General features: G+C 48.3%; 1 protein-coding gene across 3 annotated transcripts in view; it reads right to left on the reverse strand.

Moving 5' to 3' along the window:
- Positions 1-250: 250 nt before the first annotated feature.
- Positions 251-22,510, reverse strand: part of BCAM (basal cell adhesion molecule (Lutheran blood group)) — a 53,394-nt gene continuing 31,134 nt past the window's right edge. The window contains exons 2-17 of one of the 3 annotated variants that reach the window (XM_078380081.1): positions 21,901-22,028; positions 21,487-21,700; positions 18,344-18,414; positions 17,658-17,754; positions 15,535-15,717; positions 14,359-14,483; positions 12,274-12,448; positions 11,906-12,021; positions 10,336-10,477; positions 9,374-9,501; positions 8,319-8,457; positions 6,208-6,243; positions 5,981-6,001; positions 5,470-5,617; positions 3,854-3,971; positions 3,078-3,216 (exon numbers count right to left, since the gene is read on the reverse strand). In XM_078380081.1, coding sequence (XP_078236207.1) covers positions 3,211-3,216; positions 3,854-3,971; positions 5,470-5,617; positions 5,981-6,001; positions 6,208-6,243; positions 8,319-8,457; positions 9,374-9,501; positions 10,336-10,477; positions 11,906-12,021; positions 12,274-12,448; positions 14,359-14,483; positions 15,535-15,717; positions 17,658-17,754; positions 18,344-18,414; positions 21,487-21,700; positions 21,901-22,028 — 1,847 coding nt within the window. In that variant the 3' untranslated portion in view covers positions 3,078-3,210. Of the gene's footprint in view, positions 3,217-3,853; positions 3,972-5,469; positions 5,618-5,980; positions 6,002-6,207; positions 6,244-8,318; positions 8,458-9,373; positions 9,502-10,335; positions 10,478-11,905; positions 12,022-12,273; positions 12,449-14,358; positions 14,484-15,534; positions 15,718-17,657; positions 17,755-18,343; positions 18,415-21,486; positions 21,701-21,900; positions 22,029-22,510 lie in introns of all 3 variants that reach the window. The other 2 variants (XM_072980319.2, XM_078380082.1) reach the window with 2 other exon arrangements.

The following is a 22,510-nucleotide window of genomic DNA, read 5'->3' on the forward strand; positions in this document are numbered from 1 at the left end:
CTGTAGCCGTACTGCTGTGCCAAGAAAGGAGCGGGACGGCTCTAAAAAAGTGCAAGACAGATTTCTCGAAATCAAAACATTTGAGGACGCCGTAACGCGAACGCCACCAAAAGCGATGCAAATAGTGAGCTGTTCTGTCAATGTGGGTGCACTTTCAGCTTCAGAGGGCTGCTTGTGGTTGTGGGGGGGGGGATGGCGCCCATCCCACAGGAAACCAGTGAAGGAGAAAGCAAAACACAAGAGCCAAGCAGAGGTTTACAATATTTTAATTGCTAATGTACAGTGTAACCCAAGTATGGTCAGCAGGCAATAGACATATTTGAAGAGAGACATAGGAGCTACCGCATTTTGGGGTGGGGGGTGGGGGGGATGCAAAATGGGGAGAATTGCCAGCTGACTAGCTCCAGTGCCTTTAACAGCCATATGAGGAAAAAAAAAAAACCAGTTGATGAGGGGCCCTAGAGGACATCTAGACCAACCCATTCACCTGATAGAGGAAATCGAAAGCTGCAGCCTTCGCCTGGAGTTTGGTGGTGGTCCAATTTTCTCTTGAATGCCTCCAGCGTTGGAGTGCCCAACACCTCTCGAGGTCATTGGTTCCGTTGTCGTACTGCTCTTACAGTTAGGAAGTCAGGAGTTCAAGGAGGCTCCTGGCTACCTTCGAGAAAGGGTGTGCCCATCAAAACACAGTGGTGCCTCACAAGATGAATGTAATTTCTTCCACAAGTAGCGCTGTCTTGCGAAAAAATCGCCTTGTGAAAAGCGGTTTGCCATAGGAATGCATTGCAATGCATTCCTATGGGAACTTCACAAGACTAATGAAATTTTTTCGTCTTGCAAGGCATCGGTCTTGGAAAAAAAAATGTCTTGCAAAGCACGGCCATAGAAGAAGCCATCTTGCGAGGTACCATAGCGATCGCAAAAACCATTCGTCTTGCAGGTTTTTCATCATGCAAGGCGTTCGTCTTGCGCAGCACCCCTGTACTCAGTTTGAGAAAACTCTTTCTAAGTGTCCAATGGATTATTAGCCCTTGTTTTGCTACTAGCTCCCTGGTGCCACCCCACCTTCTGACTTAGCTCCACACCCCCGCTTTGTTTTCTAGGATGCAACACCATTAAATATACTACACTTCTTTTAAAAAGCCCCCAGTTCCCCCACCCCCCACCCCCAAAGCCAGTGTCTCGACCAGACAAGTGCAAGAGAGAGAAAAAGAAGCCACACCACAGGGTCTGGGGAAGAGAGGAAGACTAGAACCTCATAAAAAGGCTTATTCTGTACAGACAAAAAATCCTGTATAAAAACAAAGAGAGTGAAATTAGCGGAAGAGGCAAGGTTCTAGCCACTCACTACCCCAAAAGGGAAGAGAGCAGGTAGGATCCTCGTAAAAAAACATCCAAAGGGTCCACCTGGATGAGAGCCTGGAACTCCCCAGTCCAGCCATCTGTTTGCCAAGGGGCCGGGCAGTTCCGGGGAGGCCCCTCCGGAAGGTACGGTTAGGAAGTCCAATGGGAAGACCTCCAAGGCTGGCTTGACCTCCAAAGGCAAGAAACGCTCCGAAACACATCATAACATTTTGGACATGGCTTGCTCGTTGGCCAGCGAAGGGAGCAAGGACAGACAGACGGACAGGAAGATGAGACGGAAGCACAAGGCTGCCTGGAAACCACCTCCTTTCCGTTGGGAAGCCATATCCATAACCTCCCAGAAGTTAAGAGCGGTACCGCAGTGGACGGACGCGCCTTCCTCACGCAGACAAAGGGGGGGGGGGAAAGAGAGAGGCACTCTTGACCGGGAAGAGAGACACCTGTCTTGGAATAACAAGACCGGGCGTCTGTGCACGGATTCAACCTCGGTGGTTGTTGGCCGGCGCAGTCGGCATCCAGGCGTCGAAACAAAAAAGGGGTGTGGGCGCCGAAAGGTTGCCGACTGGCCAAGGGGAGAAAACACACACACACACACACACATATATATACACGTGAACCAGCCTAGCCTGCTCTTAGGCCTTTAAGAGTGGAGCGATAGCCACCCATCACCAGTTAAAGCTTTTCTTTGCTATGATGCTCACCGCTTGCTGCTACAGGTCTAGCTGTTCAAGGTGCATCACAGGTAACAGCTTTGCACGGACAAGAGGCACAGCGTGGATTTCCCCACGACAAGCAAGGGGCCCCAAGGCAGCAGGATTTGCAAAAGGGAGCTCCTCTTAAACCATAAAGGATTAGACAAAATAAGGTGTACTATGAACACCGGTATACCTATGAAATGGCAATATACAGTACATGGATGGCAGGGGTACATAAGGTGCTGTACACGGGCACAGGCACACATTTTTTATGACAGTGGCATAGTGTTGGAGCAATACACACTCACACATACACACTCACACAAAGAGACGCAATTCACGGGTCGTGTCCTTGGCTGTGTTGCGAACAGGGGTGTCACGAGTGCACCTATGTAAGCGTGCACAGCGCATGAGGATAGGCCTGCTTGTGTTCCCTTTAAGCACATGTCTTGAGGATACAGAGAGATACATGTTTGCCAGAACAGGGCTCTGCACACACACACCTTGGCACAAGCGTGAAAAAAACAACGATCACCCAGTGGCGAGCAAGGATCGCCACAAAGCACCCAGGTAGTAAAAGGTTGGGGGGGGGGGAAGACGACTCCGTTTGGATCAAAAGGGGTTAATGAGTGCGTGGCCCGGCGGGGACGGATCTGTAACAGTGAAATGAAATAAAAACGGATGGGCCAGAGACTCTTTCGAGAATTTCCTTGCACGGCAGTGTGTGGATATCGCCAGCATTAACGGCGTGCACAGGCTAGTTCATGCACCAAAGGCTTAACAGGTCGGCAGTCTGGGCAAGGATAAAAATGAGGCGGTGCTTTGAGGAAGCCTCTCCCGTTGAATCCAAGGGACGGAGGCCCCTGTCATGTTTTTAAAAAAATAAAATTAAAAAGAGCAGGCCCTTTTAAAAGAGAAGGGGAAAGATGCTATGGCAGCACAACCGTTCCCACACTTCACCCCCCCTCCCTCCCACACCCCAACGTCTGGATGGACGGATGCTCCCTGCCCTGCAAGGAAAGAAGGGACCGCCTGGCGGGGGGGTCGCGTTCCCCATTGCACAGGCCAGCCTGAGCATCCTCTTCATCCGTGGTGGGTCGAAAGGAGTCGGGGAGGCTTCCTCTGGAACAAGACAATGCCCGGTCGACTCTCAGCACTGCGAGGAGGAACGACCGTTGTTTTAAATAAAAAAGGGGGAAGGGAAGGAAAAGAAAAGAGAGGTTATAACAACAACAACAACAACAACAACAACAACAACAACAACAACAATAATAATAATAGTGTGCTGTCAATTTGAACACTGTGACTCTTTTCAGGGTTTTCAACACAGAGATTTACTATTCCCTTCTCCTGGGGATGCTCTGGGACCGTCCAGCTGGCCCAAGGCTACACAGGCTGGCTCTTCTCCCAGGGAGCTCAGTGGGGGAATCGAACTCCCAACCTCTGGCTCCACAGCCAGATATCCAAACCACTAAGCTAAACAGCTACTTTTTCTTCCCTCCTCCATCCCCATCTGTTTCTTTCTAGACCCTCACACCCTCCTCATGAGGAACCCCCCCCAAATCCTTTTGCACGACTCCATACCAACCAGGGTTCAGAAATACTGCTTGCTTTGACTACAGCTCCCATAATCCCTCCGTGAGCACAGCGGCTGGCCATGTCAGCCTGGGACTCTGTTGTCCCGAAACTCTGAAGCTTAAGAGATATGGGGTCTCAACTCTGAATCTTAGGAGACATGGGGTGGGTGTGGGTGGGGAGTCGTGCCGTCCATTTCCCTCCCCGCTTCTCCTCACCTCGTTTGTCCCACTCCCGCCACCTCCTCCTCCGTGGCTGAGCAGCCCCGTCTGTTCGTTCCGCCTGTCCGTCTTCATCTCCACCACTGTGTCGTCAGGATTCCCCTCTTTGGGAGTCCTGGAAGAGGAAGGAAAGCTCATGACATCTGAGCATAACATCCCAGAGACACAGGTTCAAAGGGCCGCGTGAAAGTTACTCGGGAGGGACAAAACATTTGTGATCAGAGATGGTGAGTACCTGAATGTCTCTTAGCATGAGCTCAAGCTTAAGAGGATTTTGTGTAACTTCTTAAAGTTCACAGTAATAATACTGCGTGCCGTCAAATCAATGCTGACTTTTGGTGACCTTTTCCTGCGTTTTCTAGCCAGACAATGCACAGAAGTGGTTTTTTTTTACCCTTCCTTTCCTCTAGGGGGAGCCCTGGGGCTGTGTGCAGCTGGCCCAAGGCTACCCAGGCTGGCTCTTCTCCCAGGGAGCAAAGTGGGGGAATCAAACTCTCAATCTGAGCTCTTCAGCCAGCCCTGGTTAAAATACTCATGTAGAAACCATTCTGGAAACCCTTTTAGTTGAAGGAGCAGGACAGAAAAGGGGCTTTAAATTAATAAACATAAAGGACAAACAGGACTCAGTAAGACAGATTAATATACAGTGGTGCCCTGCATAGCCACGATAATCCGTTCCGAAAAAATCGTTGCTATACGGATTCATCGCTATGCGGGGCAAAAAAGCCCATAGGAATGCATTAAAACACGTTTAATGCGTTCCTATGGGGGAAAACCGTTCTGCGAAAACCCTCAATCCGGCTGCCATTTTCGCTGCCCAGTAAGCGAGGAAAGGGCGCGAAAACACAGCGGGCGGCCATTTTCTTTACCTGGCAGCCATTTTGGAACCGCCGATCAGCTGTTCCAAAAACATTGTTATGCGCTAATCGGTAAGCGAAATGCTTACCGATCATCGCAAAGCGATGTTTTACCATCTGAAACATCATTATGCGATCGCAAAAACTCAATTGCTATGCGGATTCGTCGTTAAACGAAGTGCTCGTTATCCGGGGCACCACTGTACTAGGTGAACAATTGCACGCCCTGATATAGAATCATCGAAGAATCAAGTTGGGAGGTGACTATAAAGCCACTGTTTTGTTAAAAATCCTCTGACTTTCCATCGTTACAATGCTAGAATCATAGAACCATGGAGTGGGAAGGGGCCTCTTAAGGCCATCAAGTCCAACCCCCTGCTCAAAGCAGGAATCCGAAATCAAAGCTGATCTGACAGGCAATTGTCCAATTTTCTCTTGAATGCTCCAACACTGGAGCGCTCACCACTTCCCCCTGAGATCACTGGTTCCCTTGTTGTACTGCTCTAACCGTTCAGACGTTTTTCTTGATATTCCGCCCAAATCTGGCTTCCCGTCACTTGAGTCCACTATTATGCATCTTGCACGCTGGGATGTGCTGATATAGGATTGGGTGGGTTTTTTAAAAAATATTTCGGGTGGAGCTCACCCGGGAAGCTCTTTGAGCTAAAGGACCAAGGTTGGGGGGGGAAGGGGGGGAACAAAAGAACCTATGGGTCACGTGCACGCACATCTCTCCCTAGGGAGAAGTCAACTCACAGAGATCTCTTTTCGCCCCCACCGCAGGGCAGCTGGCCACGGCGTTGCATGAAGTAGAAGAAGCCGACGATGAGGAGCAGCAGGAGGACGCACACGCACACGGCGATGACGGCGATGGTGCTGCCCCCCTGGCTCTCTTCCCCCTCCACTGTCAGGAGGAAAGACAGCCATGAAACACAGGCGGGCTCACAAGGACACCGGCCTTGCTCCTCTACCATCCCGGGAACCAGGCGTTGGGGCTGTGACCACTAGGGAATGGCTCAAAACAGCTAGGAAATCAGTCCAATCCATTCTTTGACATGAAGTGGGACTCCATGGCATATTCCCTTCCTTTCCCCCACTCCCCATCATTTCCTGTTTTCCCCTTATATATGGAGGAGATGCGGGATGAGATGGGAATCAAGGACACCGAAATAGTTCTTTCCCTTCCTCCTTCCACCCCCAGAACTGGTCCTTCCGCACTGTCATTGTTGGGGTGGCTTGTGGGGGACCTCCTCATCCTTGCACCCACCTGTTCGGAGTTCAGGGTTCCCTTAGGCAGCATGCACAAGAGGGAGGGGAGGGAAAGCAGTTAGTGGTTCAAGTTGCCCCAATACAGCGTGTTAGCAAAGTTGGTCTGCCCAGCTTAGCCTATATTTTGCCTGTTCTGCACACCCACCGTTATTAGCAGAGTGAGAGTCTGGGGGGATCAGTACGAGGCAGGGAAGGAAGGCAGGATATAAGGCAGGGAGAACTTACCTGCTGGCGCCAGGGTGGAAGATGCTGTTGGGGAAACTATAGGGAGAGATACGTCCATTAGGATTGCTTTGGTTCTCAAATTCCTATTGGCCATAATTCTCTCTTTCACCACAGCCGTGGAAGACTCACAGTCTGCTCTGAACTTTTGGATCTGGGGGTCATAACAGGACCATACCTTTCTAACCCCTAAGATCTTCAGAGGTCTCTCGGTCCCACTGCCACATTGCAGACCCATTAGATCGGGATATGAGACAGGGCCTTCTCTGTGGCCGCTCCCAGGTTATGGAAAGTTCTCCCTCAAGGGTTCGGTCAGCCTCCTCCCTTTTATCCTTCCACCAACAATTGAAGACCCATGGTTGTTGTGGGTTTTTCGGGCTCTTTGGCCATGTTCTGAAGGGTTGTTCTTGCTGACATTTCGCCAGTCTCTGTGGCCGTCAGGAAGAACAACCTTCAGAACACGGCCAAAGAGCCCGAAAAACCCACAACAACCATCAGATCCCGGCTGCAAAAGCCTTCGAGAATTGAAGACCCACATCTTCAGGCCGGCTTTGACCAATCACGACTGAGTCGCTGGATGCCATTTTTTTTAGCTTTCCTAAGTTTGCTTTCAAAGTTTTCAATGTTTTAAATGACCTAATGGATTTCTGAAATCATTATTAGGGTGGTTTCATTGCTTTTTGTAATTTATTGTGTTTTTAGTGCGACTTGTCTTAACTTTGTGAGCTGCCTTGGGCTCCCCTCTCTGGAAGAAAGGCGGCTTACAGATGATGAGAATAAATGCACACATAAATCAATGTGGTTTAATTAATGATGGATGGATGGATGAAGGTCTCCCTTCCTTAGCAGACTCTGTGTTGTCTGGAAGCCATTTTGGTACAACATTGTAGATCTAAAGATAAAATTTCGGCCAAACGACTGACAGGCATGCTTGGGGTGAATTGTCTTTTTTGGGGTGGTTGGCAAAAAAACAGGGAGGAGCATGATGTGAAATTTTAAAACCTGAAGAAGGGGAAGACCAGGATGGTGCTGAGCGCCTCTGTTATCCCTTCAAGGATGGGACAGGCCAAATAAGCAACTCTCTGTCTGTTCCACTGGTTCTTAACCTTGGGTTACTCAGGAGTTTTGGACTGCAGCTCCCAGAAGCCTTCACCACCAACTGTGCTGGCTGGGGTTTCTGGGAGTTGCAGTTCAAAAACATCAGAGTAACAAAGGTTAAGAACCACTGGTCTGTTCTTTAAGAAGGATATCCCACTGAAGTTGTCCAATGCAACAGATACAAATAAAAATAAAGGCAGTCTTCTGCCGATTGGGGAATTAAATTCTATCCACGCACAATGGTCTCAATCCAATCTTTCCCATCTACTACCGCAGATGCTATTTACATTTTAAAAACCAGACACACTAAACTGCAATTGGGAAAATCAATGCTTGGTTTCCCCTTTACAGTGGTGCCTCGCTTAACGATTGCTTCGTATAACGAAAAATTCACTTAACAATGGCTTTTTCGGAGTGATCTTGTGCTTCACTTAACGGTTTTCCCTATGGGCGATTTTCGCTTAACGATTTTGGGACCATGCTTCACTTAACGATGACAATTTTAGGTCCCCTTGTTTCGCTTAACGTTTTTTTTTTACAGCCCCGTTTTTGCTATTTTTAAAATATTCTAAAATGTTTAAAAAATGTTTAAAATGCTTGGAATCGTTAGTGCACCTAATAAAACCTTTGTTAACTTAATTTGGCTTTGTTCTGAGTCTTTTTGAATTTTTTGTGAATTTTTCCCCCCATTGAAATAGGCTTCAATGCATTTCAATGGGTTTCGCTTAACGTTTTTTCCTATGGGGATTTTCGCTTAAGGATGGTAATCCATTCCAATTGGAATGGATTATCCAGTTTTCAATGCATCTCTATGGGAAATGGTGTTTCGCTTAACAATGTTTTCACATAGCAATGTTTTTTTTTGGAACCAATTAAAATCGTTAAGCGAGGCACCACTGTACTGATGTTTATCCATAGCTCTGGCTCCGTTAACTGCAATTTTTAAAAAAAACAGCAAAAATTGCCCTCAAGGGCAAAGATCAAAAGACCGCTAACTGCCCACTTCGCCCACTTACCGATCTCGAACTGGAACTGCTGTTCGTCAGAGCCGTAACTGTTCTCTGCCCAACACTGAACCCCACTCTGAACCAGTTCGGGGGTGACTTCCACCGACAATTCGGAGACAGCTCTGTTTGCATAATACTGCCCAACACTCTGGAGGCAGAAACAGAAAAGAGCAACAGGCGTCTAGATCCGAAGCTTCCGACTCCGTTCTGCATTCACCAATCCCGTTGGGATTCTTAATGCCCCTCTATGGAAGTCTTCTAACTCCGAACATCCGAAATTGCTCAACAAATCGTGCTCAACAAATCCGCTTGTCTAAGCTTTGAGGGAAAGGGAGCAGCATTAAAAAAAATTGGGCCAGCCTCACTGACTGAGAGCCTTGGCACTAGTCCCTGTTAGCTTTGGCACGTGAGCGGCTGTTGAAAAGACGACTAAATCCACGGTTCTATATTTGCAACACTGCATTTGGTAAGCGAGCGAACCTGACTAAACATACAAAGACTTAAATCGACATGCAAACAAAGTCAGCAAAACAGGTCAGAGGCCCAAACCTTCCCAAACAGCCAGAAATATTTAAGCACGACGGAGACTCTGGTTGTAACCTGTTTCCGTGGTCCCCTCATAAGGGGCACAACTGTTCCCCCCCTCCCCCAAAAAAAGGTACTTCCCCAAAAAATGTTAACATTTCCCAGACATGTATAACTGCCATAGGGCAGGGGTGGGAAAAGTGAAAGCTACCGGCTCCACATGAGTGCCCCACAGAGCCTCCATGCTGATAAAATTGGGCAAATTTGAGAAAAACAGCCCAACGTTCCGTATTTAAAGGCCCTTCCCTTCTATTTCTGCACTATTTCAAGGAGTTTAAAAATAGCCAGTTGTAGGCTAATGCAGAGCAAAAGGGGGTAACCCAACTTCCAGAGTTTTTGAACTCCTGTCTTTGTCCTAGAAGACCTTAAGGTGGATGAAAGGGCAGGACTGGCACCTCTCTGGACGTCACCACGCGCCCCCAAGGCCTTTCCTGATTCACAACGTTGGCTTCCTTGATGGGTCTCCTTACTGGACTCACCTCCTCCCCAGCCACACTCCAACGAATCTCCGGCTCAGGATGGCCGAAAGCCATGCATGTGAGCTTCACGGTCTCGCCCATGTTGTGGAAAGGGCTCTTGGCGTGGCGCTTCTCCATCTCTGGCCTCCCTGGTCAAGGGAAGCAAAGGGACATTAATCCCCATGATCGTCTGTGCTCTTGGTTGCAAACCATTCAATTTTTTTTTTTTTGCAATGAGAAAAGCAGGAATTCTAAACATGCCTATGATTTATTTTGCATCATAAACTGGGTTATCATCATCCTCTTAGAACCACAGTGGTGGAAGGGACCCTATCAGATAGCGGAGTCCGGCCCCTCTCAAGGAGGCCCAGTGGGTGGAATCGAACTCCCAACCTCTGGGCTTCGCAGCTGGATGCCTTAAACCACTGAGCTACCTAGCAGTTCAAAGCATTGGGTTAGAACTTTGCCATGAGATTTACACTCAGTCTCTTAACCAGCAGAAATCCTATTGTGCTTTTAAGACTCCACACGGAGCTAGGAACAGTTTTTGATTATTGCTGTTTTTGGACTACCACACCCAGAAGCATCCAGCCATCATGGGCTACTCACACCCGCTAATGATCCAGGCTACATACCATATTTTTCCATGTATAAGACTATACTTTTGTCTAAAATCTTTAGACTAAAAATGGAGGGTCGTCTTATACACGGAAGTAAGCCGAGGAGAGAGAACAAAAACAAGTGGAGGGGAAAGCAGGGATCAAAGCGATCCTGCAGCGCTTTGATCCCTTCCCCCCTACACTTGCTAAGCTCCACTTAGATTTCTTAATTTTGGGTTAGAAAATCTGGGGACATCTTATACACGGGGGCATCTTATACATTGAAAAATACAGTATTTGCCCTTCTGCAGTGGCTCTTTCCTCCACCTCTACTCACCCACCCTCTTCTCCCACCTCGCCCGCTCCCTACACTGCCCGCCATACCTTCCACAATGACCTGGACGGTCTCTTCCTTTTGCAGGCCTGGGATGCTCGGCACGGAAGCCCGGCATGTATACTTGCCGGCCATGTGGTACTTCACAGAACTCAGGGTCAAATCGGGACCATCGGCCATATGTTCTTTTCCCTGTAGGAGGGGAGAAAAACCCAGGAGATGGCTCTTGACGGCTCTGGCTTTGGAAAACGCTGCCATGTGATTTGTGTGTCCATTGGTGGGAGAGGGAATCGTCAGAAGAGAAGGAAAACGAACCATGGGGCGGAAGTGGGCGAGAAGGCTACGAGAAATGGCTGGCTTCTTGCCTCGCTGTTCACTCTTAAATAGAAGGGTCTTTTTGCCTTTGAACTGACCTGTGAAGGTGACCGAGTGGGGCCAGAGCTATCACCATGGGCTGTGACTTAGGAACCTAAGAGGTTTAATTCCCCAACGAGCTATGAAACTCTCCGGATAACTCTGTACTAATCACATGCCTGGCCTCGTCTACCTCGCAAGATCGTCGTGGGAAGACAGTGGGGAGGGAAAAAGCCATCCATGCACTGGGGATGGGGGAGGAGGGCCAAGCATGCCAGATGTGCAAAATCGATCAGTGCATCAACTGCTCCATCCACTTCCCAATGATTCTCTACACTTGTGTTTCGAAGGACAATTTCAGTCTGCTTATTTAAGATTTTCCAAACGGAAGGATCCTCAACACCATCATCTTAGAACTGAAAAGCTGGGAGCGACCCCATGGGTCACAGAGTCCAGCCCTAATCAAGGAAGCACCGTGGGGGAATCAAACTTCCAACCTCTGGCTCCGCAGCCAGATGGCTAAACCACTGAGCTATTATTCGTTTGGCTTTCGGCTGTCAAAAAATGGCTGCCCAAGAGGGAAGGCCTCCCGTACAAAGGCGACACACGCGACCAGGAGCTGCTTGGGAGAAAAGACACATTCTTTCAAGGCTCCCAAGGGTGAAACTCTCCCGCAAGCAGCATCAGAAAAATAAGACCCGACCAATAAATTCGCTAGGGAAGGATTCGGACTGTTCCTCGCCGGGCACCAGAAGGGGAGCACCGGCTGGTGAGCTGCCAATTTTGGGAAAAGATACAATGGAGTTCGTTGGACAAGGTCAGGAGCAGGACTGGAATAGTGGCCGTTGTGCTGATAGGGAGAATGAAACACCGTCCGAGAGGAAAACGCAACACCCTCCCAGCTGGCCAAGGACATCCGCGGTGCTTCTGTTTGGCAAAAGAGCGAGAAAAAGTGGCGAAGCCCCGACAATGTTTCAGTGGGTTGCTTCTCTCGGAACGGAGAACCAGGGAGACGAGGCTGGTCTTCTCCCCCAACGGAAATGGTTCACTTTGAGACAGAAAGAAGCACCTCCCCCCCCCCCATTTCTCCACGAGTCTCTGATCAGGGCCAGACCTCCTCATGGGAAGGGGGCAAGCCACAAACGTGGATTCATGCAGAGATGCACAGAGCAGGCTCCTTCGATGGTGGGGATTCTCTCAATGCTGCCGGCTGTCCACCGCGCCCATAAATGACCAAAGATGAGCCTTGCAGAGGCCCGAACCCACCTTTCTCCAAGAAAACACCGGCGCTTTCGATCCGGAACCGGAACAGCTCAAAGCAAGGCTCTCGCTGACGTTCACCGTCACTTTCTTGCTGGGATTCACAATCACTGGGTCCAGATCTTGAGGGAAACAGAAGGGAAGAGTGGGGAGTGATGAACAATTTTGATAGCATTGAGGGCTTCTGAGTCCCCACTGGCCTTAAGAGCAGGAGGATTTGCATTAACAGCATCACTCCCGAACCTTGGAAGTCGATTTTAAATACTCTGAGCTTAGCGATGGTGGAGGGACGCAACATTAACAGTCCCCGCCGTCCCGGGTTCGGACGGCAGTGCCCAGAATCCCCCCCAGCCAGCGTTCCACGGGGCACTCACAGTGGACGTAGATGGTCACCTCTTTCTCCAGAATGACTTCAGGGGGGCTGTCAAAGTCAAGCGCTTGGCACTGGTAAGTCCCGCTGTCAGCCTTAGTCACTTGGCGGAGGTGCAGGACGCCCTGAAGATTTGATTCGATCTCACGCGGTGTTTCTGGGTCCTGGCTGCCGGAAGCCTAGATTGCCAAACAAGAGGGGGGAAAACACATTAAATTCGTGTGTGTGAAGAAGGCATCTCAAAATACTTCACATCCATGTTCCTTGTTCATTTGCCTGCTGCTGTTTTCAGGGGACGAGTCTAAGGAAACAGTCGGCAGAAATTTCCTGGGAGGAATTTCTATCAGAGGCAATTTCCTCAAAGATATCTACAGGGAAGCCCTCAACACAGGGAAAAGCTGGAACCCGCTTGGAGATTCCAACAACAAATGCCATCGTACAGCGTCTTGAGAGATGCCTCTTCCATAATAGCCTTAAGAGAGAAGGTGCCGAAAAGTGGTTTCTGCAGGACCCGGCTCAAAGACGGGTCATCTTCAAACCCTCGGGACATAACCAAGAAATTGAAAGCTGAAATCTGGTGGGTCATAGCCAACTCCAGCTCCCTTGCATGTGGTGCAAACCTCGAGTGCATTTACTGTGCATTTATATTTTCCAGCAGGCACTGAAGATTTCTTCAGCGTCGGGAGAGGGTCGGCAACTGAAAGCCCAAAAGGGAGTTAGGTCCAAAAGGGGGAAATGGGATTTATTTTTTTTAAAGGGGGTGGGGGATGGGAAGAAAGCAGATTCTTTGAAATCAACAAAGATCACATGGCCCAGATTTTAAGCCCCAGGATCTCGAGGTGGCCAAGGAAACGGCCCCGCTCCAAATCCTGGAGACCTGCTTGCTAAACAGAATCGAGGATGCTGGACTAGAGAAACTAACATTCGAAGTCCATAGGACTCAGTTTCCCACAACTGCATCAATGGATGGCTGCTACTGGCCACAATGGAGCCAATGGGACATCTGTGCTCATAGCAGAGCCTAGAACAGATGCTTTGTGACCTGAGGGATTCTGCACTTTACGCAACCCTAGAGTAACCCTTTTCCAGCTCTAATTTGGAGGCAGTTTTATCTCGGAATACCAGACACTAAAGAAGTGTCACTGGAGACTGAAGCCAAGATCATGCACACTCTTGTATTCCTGGCTATAATTTATGGATGTGAAAAAGCTGGGCAGTAAAGAAAGCGGACAGGAGAGGGTAAAAATCAATGTGTTTGAAATACGGTGCTGGAGGAGAGCTTACCCTGAATTGCCAGAGAAACAGAGAGGTGAGTCCTAGATCAAATCAAGCCTCAACTTTCTGTAGAAGCGCAAAATGATGGAACCAAGGCTATCCTACATTGGCTACATCACGAGAAGGCAAGGTTGACGAGAAAGACAATAATGCTGGGAAAAGTTGAATAATAGTAATAATCACGGGCTGTTGAAGTCAATTCTGACTTACAAGGTCTCTTTTCAGGATTTTCCAGGTAGAGAAGACTCAGAAGTGGTTCTCCATTCCCTTCTTCTGGGGGTAGACCTGGGACTGTGCAGCTTGCCCAAGGCTACCTAGGCTGGCTCTGTGGGTTAGACCACTGGTTCTTAACCTTGGGTTACTCAGGAGTTTTGGACTGCAACTCCCAGGAACCTTCACCACCAACTGTGCTGGCTGGGGTTTTTGGGAGTTGCAGTTCAAAAACATCCAAGTAACAAAGGTTAAGAACCACTGGGTTAGACAACTGGCTGCGGAGCCAGAGATTGGGAGCTTGATACCCCACTATGCCTCCCTGACAGGGGCTGGACTTGATGATCTATAGAGTCCCTTCTAGCAACACAGTTTTAAGGTACTGTTGGTTGTTGTTACTTGCAGGAGGCCCAGTGGGGGAATCAAACTCCCAACCTCCGGCTCTGCAGCCAGATACGAAAACCACCGAGTTATCCAGCCAGTTGAAGGCCGCAGGAAGATCCAATAGAAGATGGACGGATTCTATATCAGGTGGTTAATTCATCATCAGAACTCAGGAAAGGAACAGGCTGAGACCAAGGGGAAAAATTCTGGCCAACGGTACCGGTAATTTGAAGAAGAAATACTCGGGTGGAGGAGACCCATCGGCTTTGCAACGCAGCTGCACGTCATCCCCTTCCTTGATGACCTCTGAAGACTCCAGAGCAAAATCCACGTTCTCCGTGTAGTCTGAAGGGAGCAAGGAATGAGGCCAGGGAAATTAATTCCACCCTGTGCCACCTAATCCACACTTTCCTTCCACCCTATTTCAGGGGTCAGACCACCCACTGCACTTTCCAGACCACGCTGGCAGACCTCCGTGTGGGCCACCAGGATAGGCCATTGGCTACCATGGTAAACGCTTTAGCATCAGGGCTAAAATGGGGTTTGGGGAATCAAGGGTCAAAGCCAGGGGCACCCTTGGAAATTTTTATCCCAGAAGGGACATCCATCCATACCCCGCAATGTTCTCAAGAAGTATCCCTCAAGGTATTTGCCTGGCCATCTACAACATGCTGACGTCCTCGTTCCCACGAAAATAGCACAGGGACTGAAACTGCCTAGTCCAGAGCTGAGAAACATTACAATTCCCAGACTAGTAAGGGTCCCATCGTCCATTAAGCTGGGGGTGAGTCCACTATAGGGCATCGGAATTGAAGTCAGAAAGACCTCTGTAGGGGCTCCACACAAGCCTGATGCCAGCTGTGTACTGCAGAGGCCCCCTATTCATGGATTCACTTATTCTCTGCCTGAAAATATTAAATTAAAAAATCCAGACGTATTTCTATTCATTTTCAGGGTATATTTACCAGACGTGGCCACTAGAGGGAACCAGAAACCATGCAATGTATAGTACAGTGGTGCCTCGCAAGACGAGCACCTCGCCGGATGAAAAACTCGCAAGACGAAAGCGTTTTGCGATCATGTTGGTGACTCGCAAGACGGCTTCTTCTATGGCCGTGCTTTGCAAGACGATTTTTTTTGTTTTGCAAGACCAATGTCTCGCAAGACGAAAATAATTCATTCGTCTTGCGAGGTTTCCCATAGGAATGCAATGCAATGCATTCCTATGGGAAACCCCTTTTCGTAAGATGAAAATTTCGCAAGACAGCACTACTCGCAGAACAAATTACTTTCGTCTTGCGAGGCACCACTGTATTTGTCATTTCCACATTTTTCTGCCTCTGTGGTAGGTCTTGGAAAACTCCCCCAGGGGACACCACAGTCCTAGTATACTTACAGTGCAGGGTGAGGTGGAAAGGTGGTGTTTCGGCCGTGTGGACTTCCCCATGGGGCATGGTGTAGGTGACCTTGCAGTGGAAGGCTGAGTCCTTGTCAGACTTCTTCGGGAGCAGATAGAGAGTGCTGGAGAGAGACAGGAGCCCCGACGCTTCCTTCACCGTCCGGGATACCACATACAGTTCTGTGGAGTAGCCAAGAAGTACAGCAGAAAAAACTCATGGTCACAGTTCTGGAGGTGGCAAACAGGCTGGCAGAAAGACAGAGAACTCGGAAAACGGGTTTACCCGAAGCTGCTTCCACACATCCTTTGGGTAATTTCAAAAACAGCGTCCTTAACGGCATTTTTAACACAATTTAATTTAGGTCGAGTAGTGACACAAGTTTCTGCTGGTTATCTTTTTTTAAAAAAATCATATTTATTGTTCTAAGCTGGTTCGATAGCTTGGCGGTTTAGGCATCTGGCTGTGGAGCCAGAGGTTGGGAGTTCGGTTCCTCAGCTGTGCCTCCTGCAAGTAGAGCCAACCTGGGTAGCCTTGGGCAAGCTGCACAGTCCCAGGGCGCCCCCTAGAGGAAGGGAAGGGTAAACCACTTCTGAGCATTCTCTACGTGAACACCCCGAGAAACGGTAATCAAAAGCCGAAATGGACTTTTATTATTGTTCTGCCATAGACCAAGCTGAACATATTGTGGGCATAGATATTTCAATTACTCAGTTTCATTGACCATTATTTACACATGCCTACCCTGCAGAGATCTTGTCCGGATGATTCTGATTGGTGGAAATGTGTTACATGAATACTACGCGTTAATATGACTTATAATGGTGACTTGGAAGCTGCCTAGATGTAAATAATCGTGATTTTTCCGATAATACTTTTGTCTAAAATCTTTAGAATAAAAATTGAGGGTTGTTTTATACATGGAAGTAAGCTGAGGAGAGAACAAAAACAAATGGAGGGGAAAGCAGGGATCAAAGTGATCCTGCAGGGCTTTGATCCCTTTCCCCCTGCACTTGCTAAGTCCCACTTAGATTTCTTAATTTTGGGTTAGGAAAGTAGGGGGCGTCTTATACATGGGGGCGTCTTATACACAGAAAAATATGTTATTTCTCTAGCTGGTGGAAAGCTGTGACTCAGCCAAGTTCACAGCTACAAACATCATGAAATATAGAAAAAACACTTTTTTTAAAAAATTGCCATTCCCAGAATTTCCCTGCTGGCTGGGGGATTCCAGAAGCTGTGGTCCAACCAAGTTCATTTTTCTTGTGGGGGGGAAGAGCCTGCATTTTGACCTCAAACCCACCACCTCTAAATTCAGGACACGGGCTGGCTTTGTAACAGCCGCCAGCATTCTCGCACAGAGGAAACTGAGCCAGTGGATGGAACAAAAGGGAAATCCTGGTCGGCTTTATATTGAGAAAAGAGGATTCCCCATGGCAGCAGGAGAAGCAGAAGAATGAAAATGGGGCAGACCTGAGAGGCGCTTTATTCATGGGAGAGAGCTTTCCAGAGGAAGCCAGAAAAATACAACTGATGCCCCGAAGGCCAGCCAACAACACAGTATTATGATCAATGCGAGTGTTCTTGTTGTTGGTATTAGCCATAATTACTACTACAGTGGTGCCCCGCATGACAACGATAATCCGTTCCATTGAAATTGCTGTTTAGCAATTTCATGCGAAAAGCGTTTCCCCATTGGAATGCATTGAAACCCGGTTTAATGCGTTCCAATGGAGAAAATACCTCGTCGTCCAGCGAAGATCGCCCATAGGGATGCCATTTTGGGAGCGCCGATCAGCTGCAAAAATGGCTGCCCTGTGAAGCATGGGTCCGGAAAACATAGGCCAGCCATTTTGCGAAGGTGACGATCATCAGAAAAATCGTTGTCTTGTGAACAAACAGTTCACAAAGCATGGACCTAATCGACGTCCAGCAATAATCCCCCATTGGAATCACTGTTTTGCGAATCGCTATAGCGGTCGCAAAAAGTCATTGTTATGCGGATTTGTCGTTTAGTGGGGTCGTCGTCTTGCAAGGTGCGACTGTACTGATGGTGGTGCTTCTGTTGTTGTGCCATTATTCCACTTTTAATAGGGACTTCAGTAAAACGCGGCTTGCTTACCCCTATTGAGTTCAGTGGAGGCATTAAGGAGGTGCCCATCTTTATACCAGCTGATGGTCGGCAGTGGATTTGCATTTTTACTGCTGCAGGTTGCAATCTGGTGAGGAAAGAAGATAAGGGCGTGAATTTCTGCCCAATGGAAAGACTCGTTGTGCTTAAAAAAATTTAAGTATCAGGAAATGCTTAAAGGAAATCCCCCTAAGCATGTACAGACTGCTGTCCCCCCTCCCAAAAAAAAAAAACCTCCTGGGAGCACACCACCAACTACAAGCTCCTGCGGTCAGGAAGTCCTCATCAGATCCAGGACTGGGAATTTTAGCCAGGTACACCATCTATCTCCCCCCACCCCTCGGCCCTGAGGCATGGCATGCCCCCCTCCAAAAAAAGGAGGAGAATTGCCCCCATGAAATAAAAAGTTTATGCTTTCAAGAAAAAAAGGTGTGTGAGTGTTCTTCTTCTGTTTCACGGAGCCCGGAGGCATTGCTGTTAATTTTCCTAATTTTCCTTGGCAGATTGAGGGCTAGACTTCATCATTGCTATAAACGTCGGTGACCTGGGGCTAAAAAAAATAAAAACCCTTTACTTGCCCTGCCCTGTTTTATGGCCTTGGTTCTCATCCTCTGAGAGCGAGGGCCACACGGGCATGCGTGTCGGTTCCTGTGGAGAAACGGAAACCAAAGGCTAACCTGTGAAGCATACTCTCCCGTCACAGAGAGGGTCCCACTGTTATGCGTCACCTCAGGGGTTTCAGGGGGGTCTGTAAGGAAAGAAAGAGAGAGCAGGCATCAGACATGTCGGGCGAGAAGGGCAGGCGTATGCGCCAAACACACCCCGAAGGGACCCCCTTCGCCCACACAACACACCTGGCCACAGAAACTGCTCAATAACAGGCCCTAACCTGCAGCAAACGTTCGCCCGGACGGTATATTTCTGTATCTTCTTCAGTACGTTACAGCCATTTAAGGCACCACAGAGCCTCAGGGGCCTCGAAATGTTCAAGCGAACATTTATTTTGTTTACGCAGAGGCTTTCACAGCCGTGATCTAATGGCTGTTGTGGGTTTTTTGGGCTCTTTGGCCATGTTCTGAAGGTTGTTCTTCCTGACGTTTCGCCAGTCTCTGTGGCCGGCATCTTCAGAGGACTGGAGTAGGAACTCTGTCCATGCTTTGTTAGTGTTTGTTGGATAATTGAGTATTTATAGTTGCGGGAAACAGCTTTTGTCATTTTTCAAGAGATAGGGTGATCAGCATGTTTTTGTTGTGATAAGGGGGGGGGAAGAGATTATCTGTCACTGTGATTGATGGGTGTCGTTAGACCAGCTATAAATACTCAGCTATCCAACAAACACCAACAGAGCATGGACAGAGTTCCTACTCCAGTCCTCTGAAGATGCTGGCCACAGAGACTGGTGAAGCATCAGGAAGAACAACCTTCAGAACACGGCCAAAGAACCCGAAAAACCCACAACCACCATTTATTTTGCTTATTCCTTTCATTGCTTTCCCCCCTTGATTTCCGATATGCGTGAGGCAGCACCGGTAGCTCTCTGCTACTAATGGCTATTAAAATTTATTTGTTTATTGAATCAAGTTCAGAGGAGGGCCAAAGGATGATGAGGGGACCGGAAGCCAAGCCCTACAAGGAAAGACCAAAAGAAATGAGCAAAACGTGAGGGGGAAAAAAAGACTGTGGGGAGATAGGATAGCACTTTTCAAATACTTGAAAGACAATCAGACAGAGGAGAGGCAAGATCTCTTCTCCATCATCGCAGGGTGCAAGACATGTAATAATGGGCTCAAGCTAAAGGAAGCCAGATTTAGGTTGAATATCAGGAAAAATGGTTAGAGCAGTACGACCATGGCTTGAGAAGTGGTGAGCACTCCAACACTGAAAAAGTTCAAGAAAAAAATTAGATACCTAACCCTGTGTAAGATCTGCTTTGATTTGGATTCCTGCATTGAGCAGGGGGTTGGACGCGATGGCCTTAATTAGTCTATGATTCTCTGATTGTAATGATTCAAAGCCACAGGATTCTTAACAAAAACAAGTAAATAACAGCCCTTGCTTATTAGGAAGCTGTATCACCCTGAGTTAGACCAAGGGCCCATACAGCCACATAATGTCAACACTGTTTAGGAAGTACAGTGGTGCCTCGCAAGACGATTGCCTCGCAGGACGATTAATCTGCAAGACAATTGGTTTTTGCAATCGCTGTTGCGCTTCTCAAGACTATGTTTTCTATGGACGATTTTCGCAAGACGATGATTTTTCCCCATTGGAACGCTTTAAATAGATTTCAATCATTCCAATGGGGAACCGCGTTCTGCAAGATGATGGTTTCTATGGACAATTTTTGCAAGACAATGTTTTTTTTCCATCGGAACGCATTAAATAGATTTCAATGCATTCCGATGGGGAACCGCGTTTCGCAAGATGATGTTTTCTATGGACAATTTTTGCAAGACAATTTTTTTTTCCATCGGAACACATTAAATAGATTTCAATGCATTCCGATGGGGAACCGCGTTTTGCAAGACGATGTTTTTGCAAGACAGCGTTTTTTGCTGAACGAATCAACATCGTCTTGCGAGGCACCACTGTAATGGCTTTTCAGTGCTTTCCTATGTTTTCTCCAGAATCTCAAAGAAACACCGGTATCAAGATTCTGGTCCTCTGATGCCACAGAGATATAATCAGCCCAATCAGTCAAAAAAAGCAATCAGTTTTCAAATCCACTGACACCTCTCAAACCTACAGCAATCTGTATTTTAAGTACAGGGACGAGAGCTACGCTCTTCCTACTTCAGTGTCAAGAGGAGACAAAAGGATTAGTATTGAGAACATGAGCAAGGAGCTCTGCCCAAAGGAAAATTCAGAACCATCTCATGCCAAATGGCCAGTCTTATCCAGAAGCACAATTCCAGAAAGAAAGAAAGAAAAAACCAACGGCTGGATCTACTGGAGATTCCTCCTTTTCTGATCAAAGGAAGGTGGGGAGACAAACACAGCTGCGTGTCTATATTGTTCCCAGTTGTATAGACAGCTGCTCGGCGGAGCGGGGTGTTATTCAAAGCCACTGTTTGCTGTTGTGCTGCTGGATGAGGCCGATGACGAGTCGAGCCTGGCTTCTGTGAGACAATAGCTATGGGCCGCCCTGAGAAGGATGGAGGGCAGAAGTTACACCAAAGATCAGCGTGGAGAGAAGGTCTACCAAAGAGGCACCGATAAAATACTAAATGAAAACAAGAGAAGACGAGAAGCAGCAAATGCAGAAATATGCACTCCAGTCCTCAGTTAGGAGCAGACATTTTAAGAAGGTGACACGGATGGAGGACAGGAAGGCAGAGAAAGAAGCAAAGTATTGCCCAGTCAGAAATAATAAAGGTGGTGCCATTTCAATGACCGGAAGGCCCTTGGGTAAAAAGGTGGTGGCACTGAAGGTGAGAAGGTCGAAGGAAAAGATGTGTAAGGAAACCTAAATGGAAAGGAGAGGTGTGCAGATCTGTGTTTCTGGACTACAACTCCCAGAATCCCCCAGTGCTCCCTGGAGAATTCTAGGAGTTGTAGTGCATGAAAAACAAATGGACACACCCCTAGTGGAAGGAGGACAAGTCCACGGAAATCTTTAAAACAGTGGTTCCCAACCTTGGGCCCCCAGATGTTGTTGGACTGCAACTCCCAGAAGCCTTCACCACTGACGCTTCACTGACAAGGACTTCTGGGAGTTGCAGTCCAAGAACCTCTATGGAGGGACGAGGGGGCATGGTGGGCGCGGGAGAGGCCAGGAGGGGATTTCAAGAGCGGCTCTCCGAGAGGCTGAATCTCTCACCGTACACCTTGAGTTGGGTGGCTCCTGTTCCAGTCCCCGAACTGCTGGTCACTTGACAAGAGAAAGTCCTCTCGTCACTCACGTCCACGGATTTGATGACCAGGCTGTAGTTGGCGTCCATGGTGACTCGGTCTTTGTATTCGGTGCCTCTGTCCACACCCTGCTGGACCTGATCGTTGTAGGCCACACGCCGCTGCTCCCCGTTCCTGTCCGTCTGTGTGGTCAAGAGGGATTTGGGTGTTTGTGGTCCGAGAAGAAAGGGTTGATTAAATCCCTTGGTCTATGTCTCTCTCTCTCTCTCTCTCTCTCTCTCTCTCTCTCTCTCACACACACACACACACACACACACACACACACACACACACAGCTTCAACTACCACCACTGTTGCTCCTTCCCAAAGCCCGCATACTCACAATGAACCACTCCACCAGGTGAAAATCCTCTCCTTCCGACACGTTATGCGTGCAGGGAATCGGCACCTCTTCGCCCAACCGGACTTCCATCACGGCAGGCAGAGAGACTTGCACACCGGCCTGGCATTCTGCAGAAAAAGAAAAAATCAAGAAAAAGAACAGGGGGATTCAAATCAGGCCAAGAAAAATAGCTCAGTTAGCTCAAAGCCCTGGTTAAGTACCCACTAATTTTCCCGGAGAGGTACCCTGACAAGGTAGGCCACTAGGCTAGCTCCCACCCCCACTAGAGTCTGTCGACAAGTCTTCGCACACACCGGCACTGCTTCCACTCTATTCTCCTTTTCCCCTCACAACAGACACCTTTGGGTTTTCCTTTAGTAGAGCAGATTAGGCTTGGTGGCTACCAGTTGCTGACCATTATCTTAAGCATGATGCTGATACAAAGAATCCCTTCAGTGAAAAAACATTTACAAGGTTCTCCGTGGTATCCATCTTTCCCCCAGTTTAACCAGTCTCCTGTTTGGCAGAGCAAAATGGGCACATGCTAAGCCCACAATGCCTTCCAAGTCCTCTGTAAACTACGACTGGGAGAAATTTCTAGACAAGTATA

Source organism: Pogona vitticeps, chromosome 9 (genome assembly GCF_051106095.1).
Source record: "Pogona vitticeps strain Pit_001003342236 chromosome 9, PviZW2.1, whole genome shotgun sequence".
Lineage (NCBI taxonomy): Eukaryota > Metazoa > Chordata > Lepidosauria > Squamata > Agamidae > Pogona > Pogona vitticeps.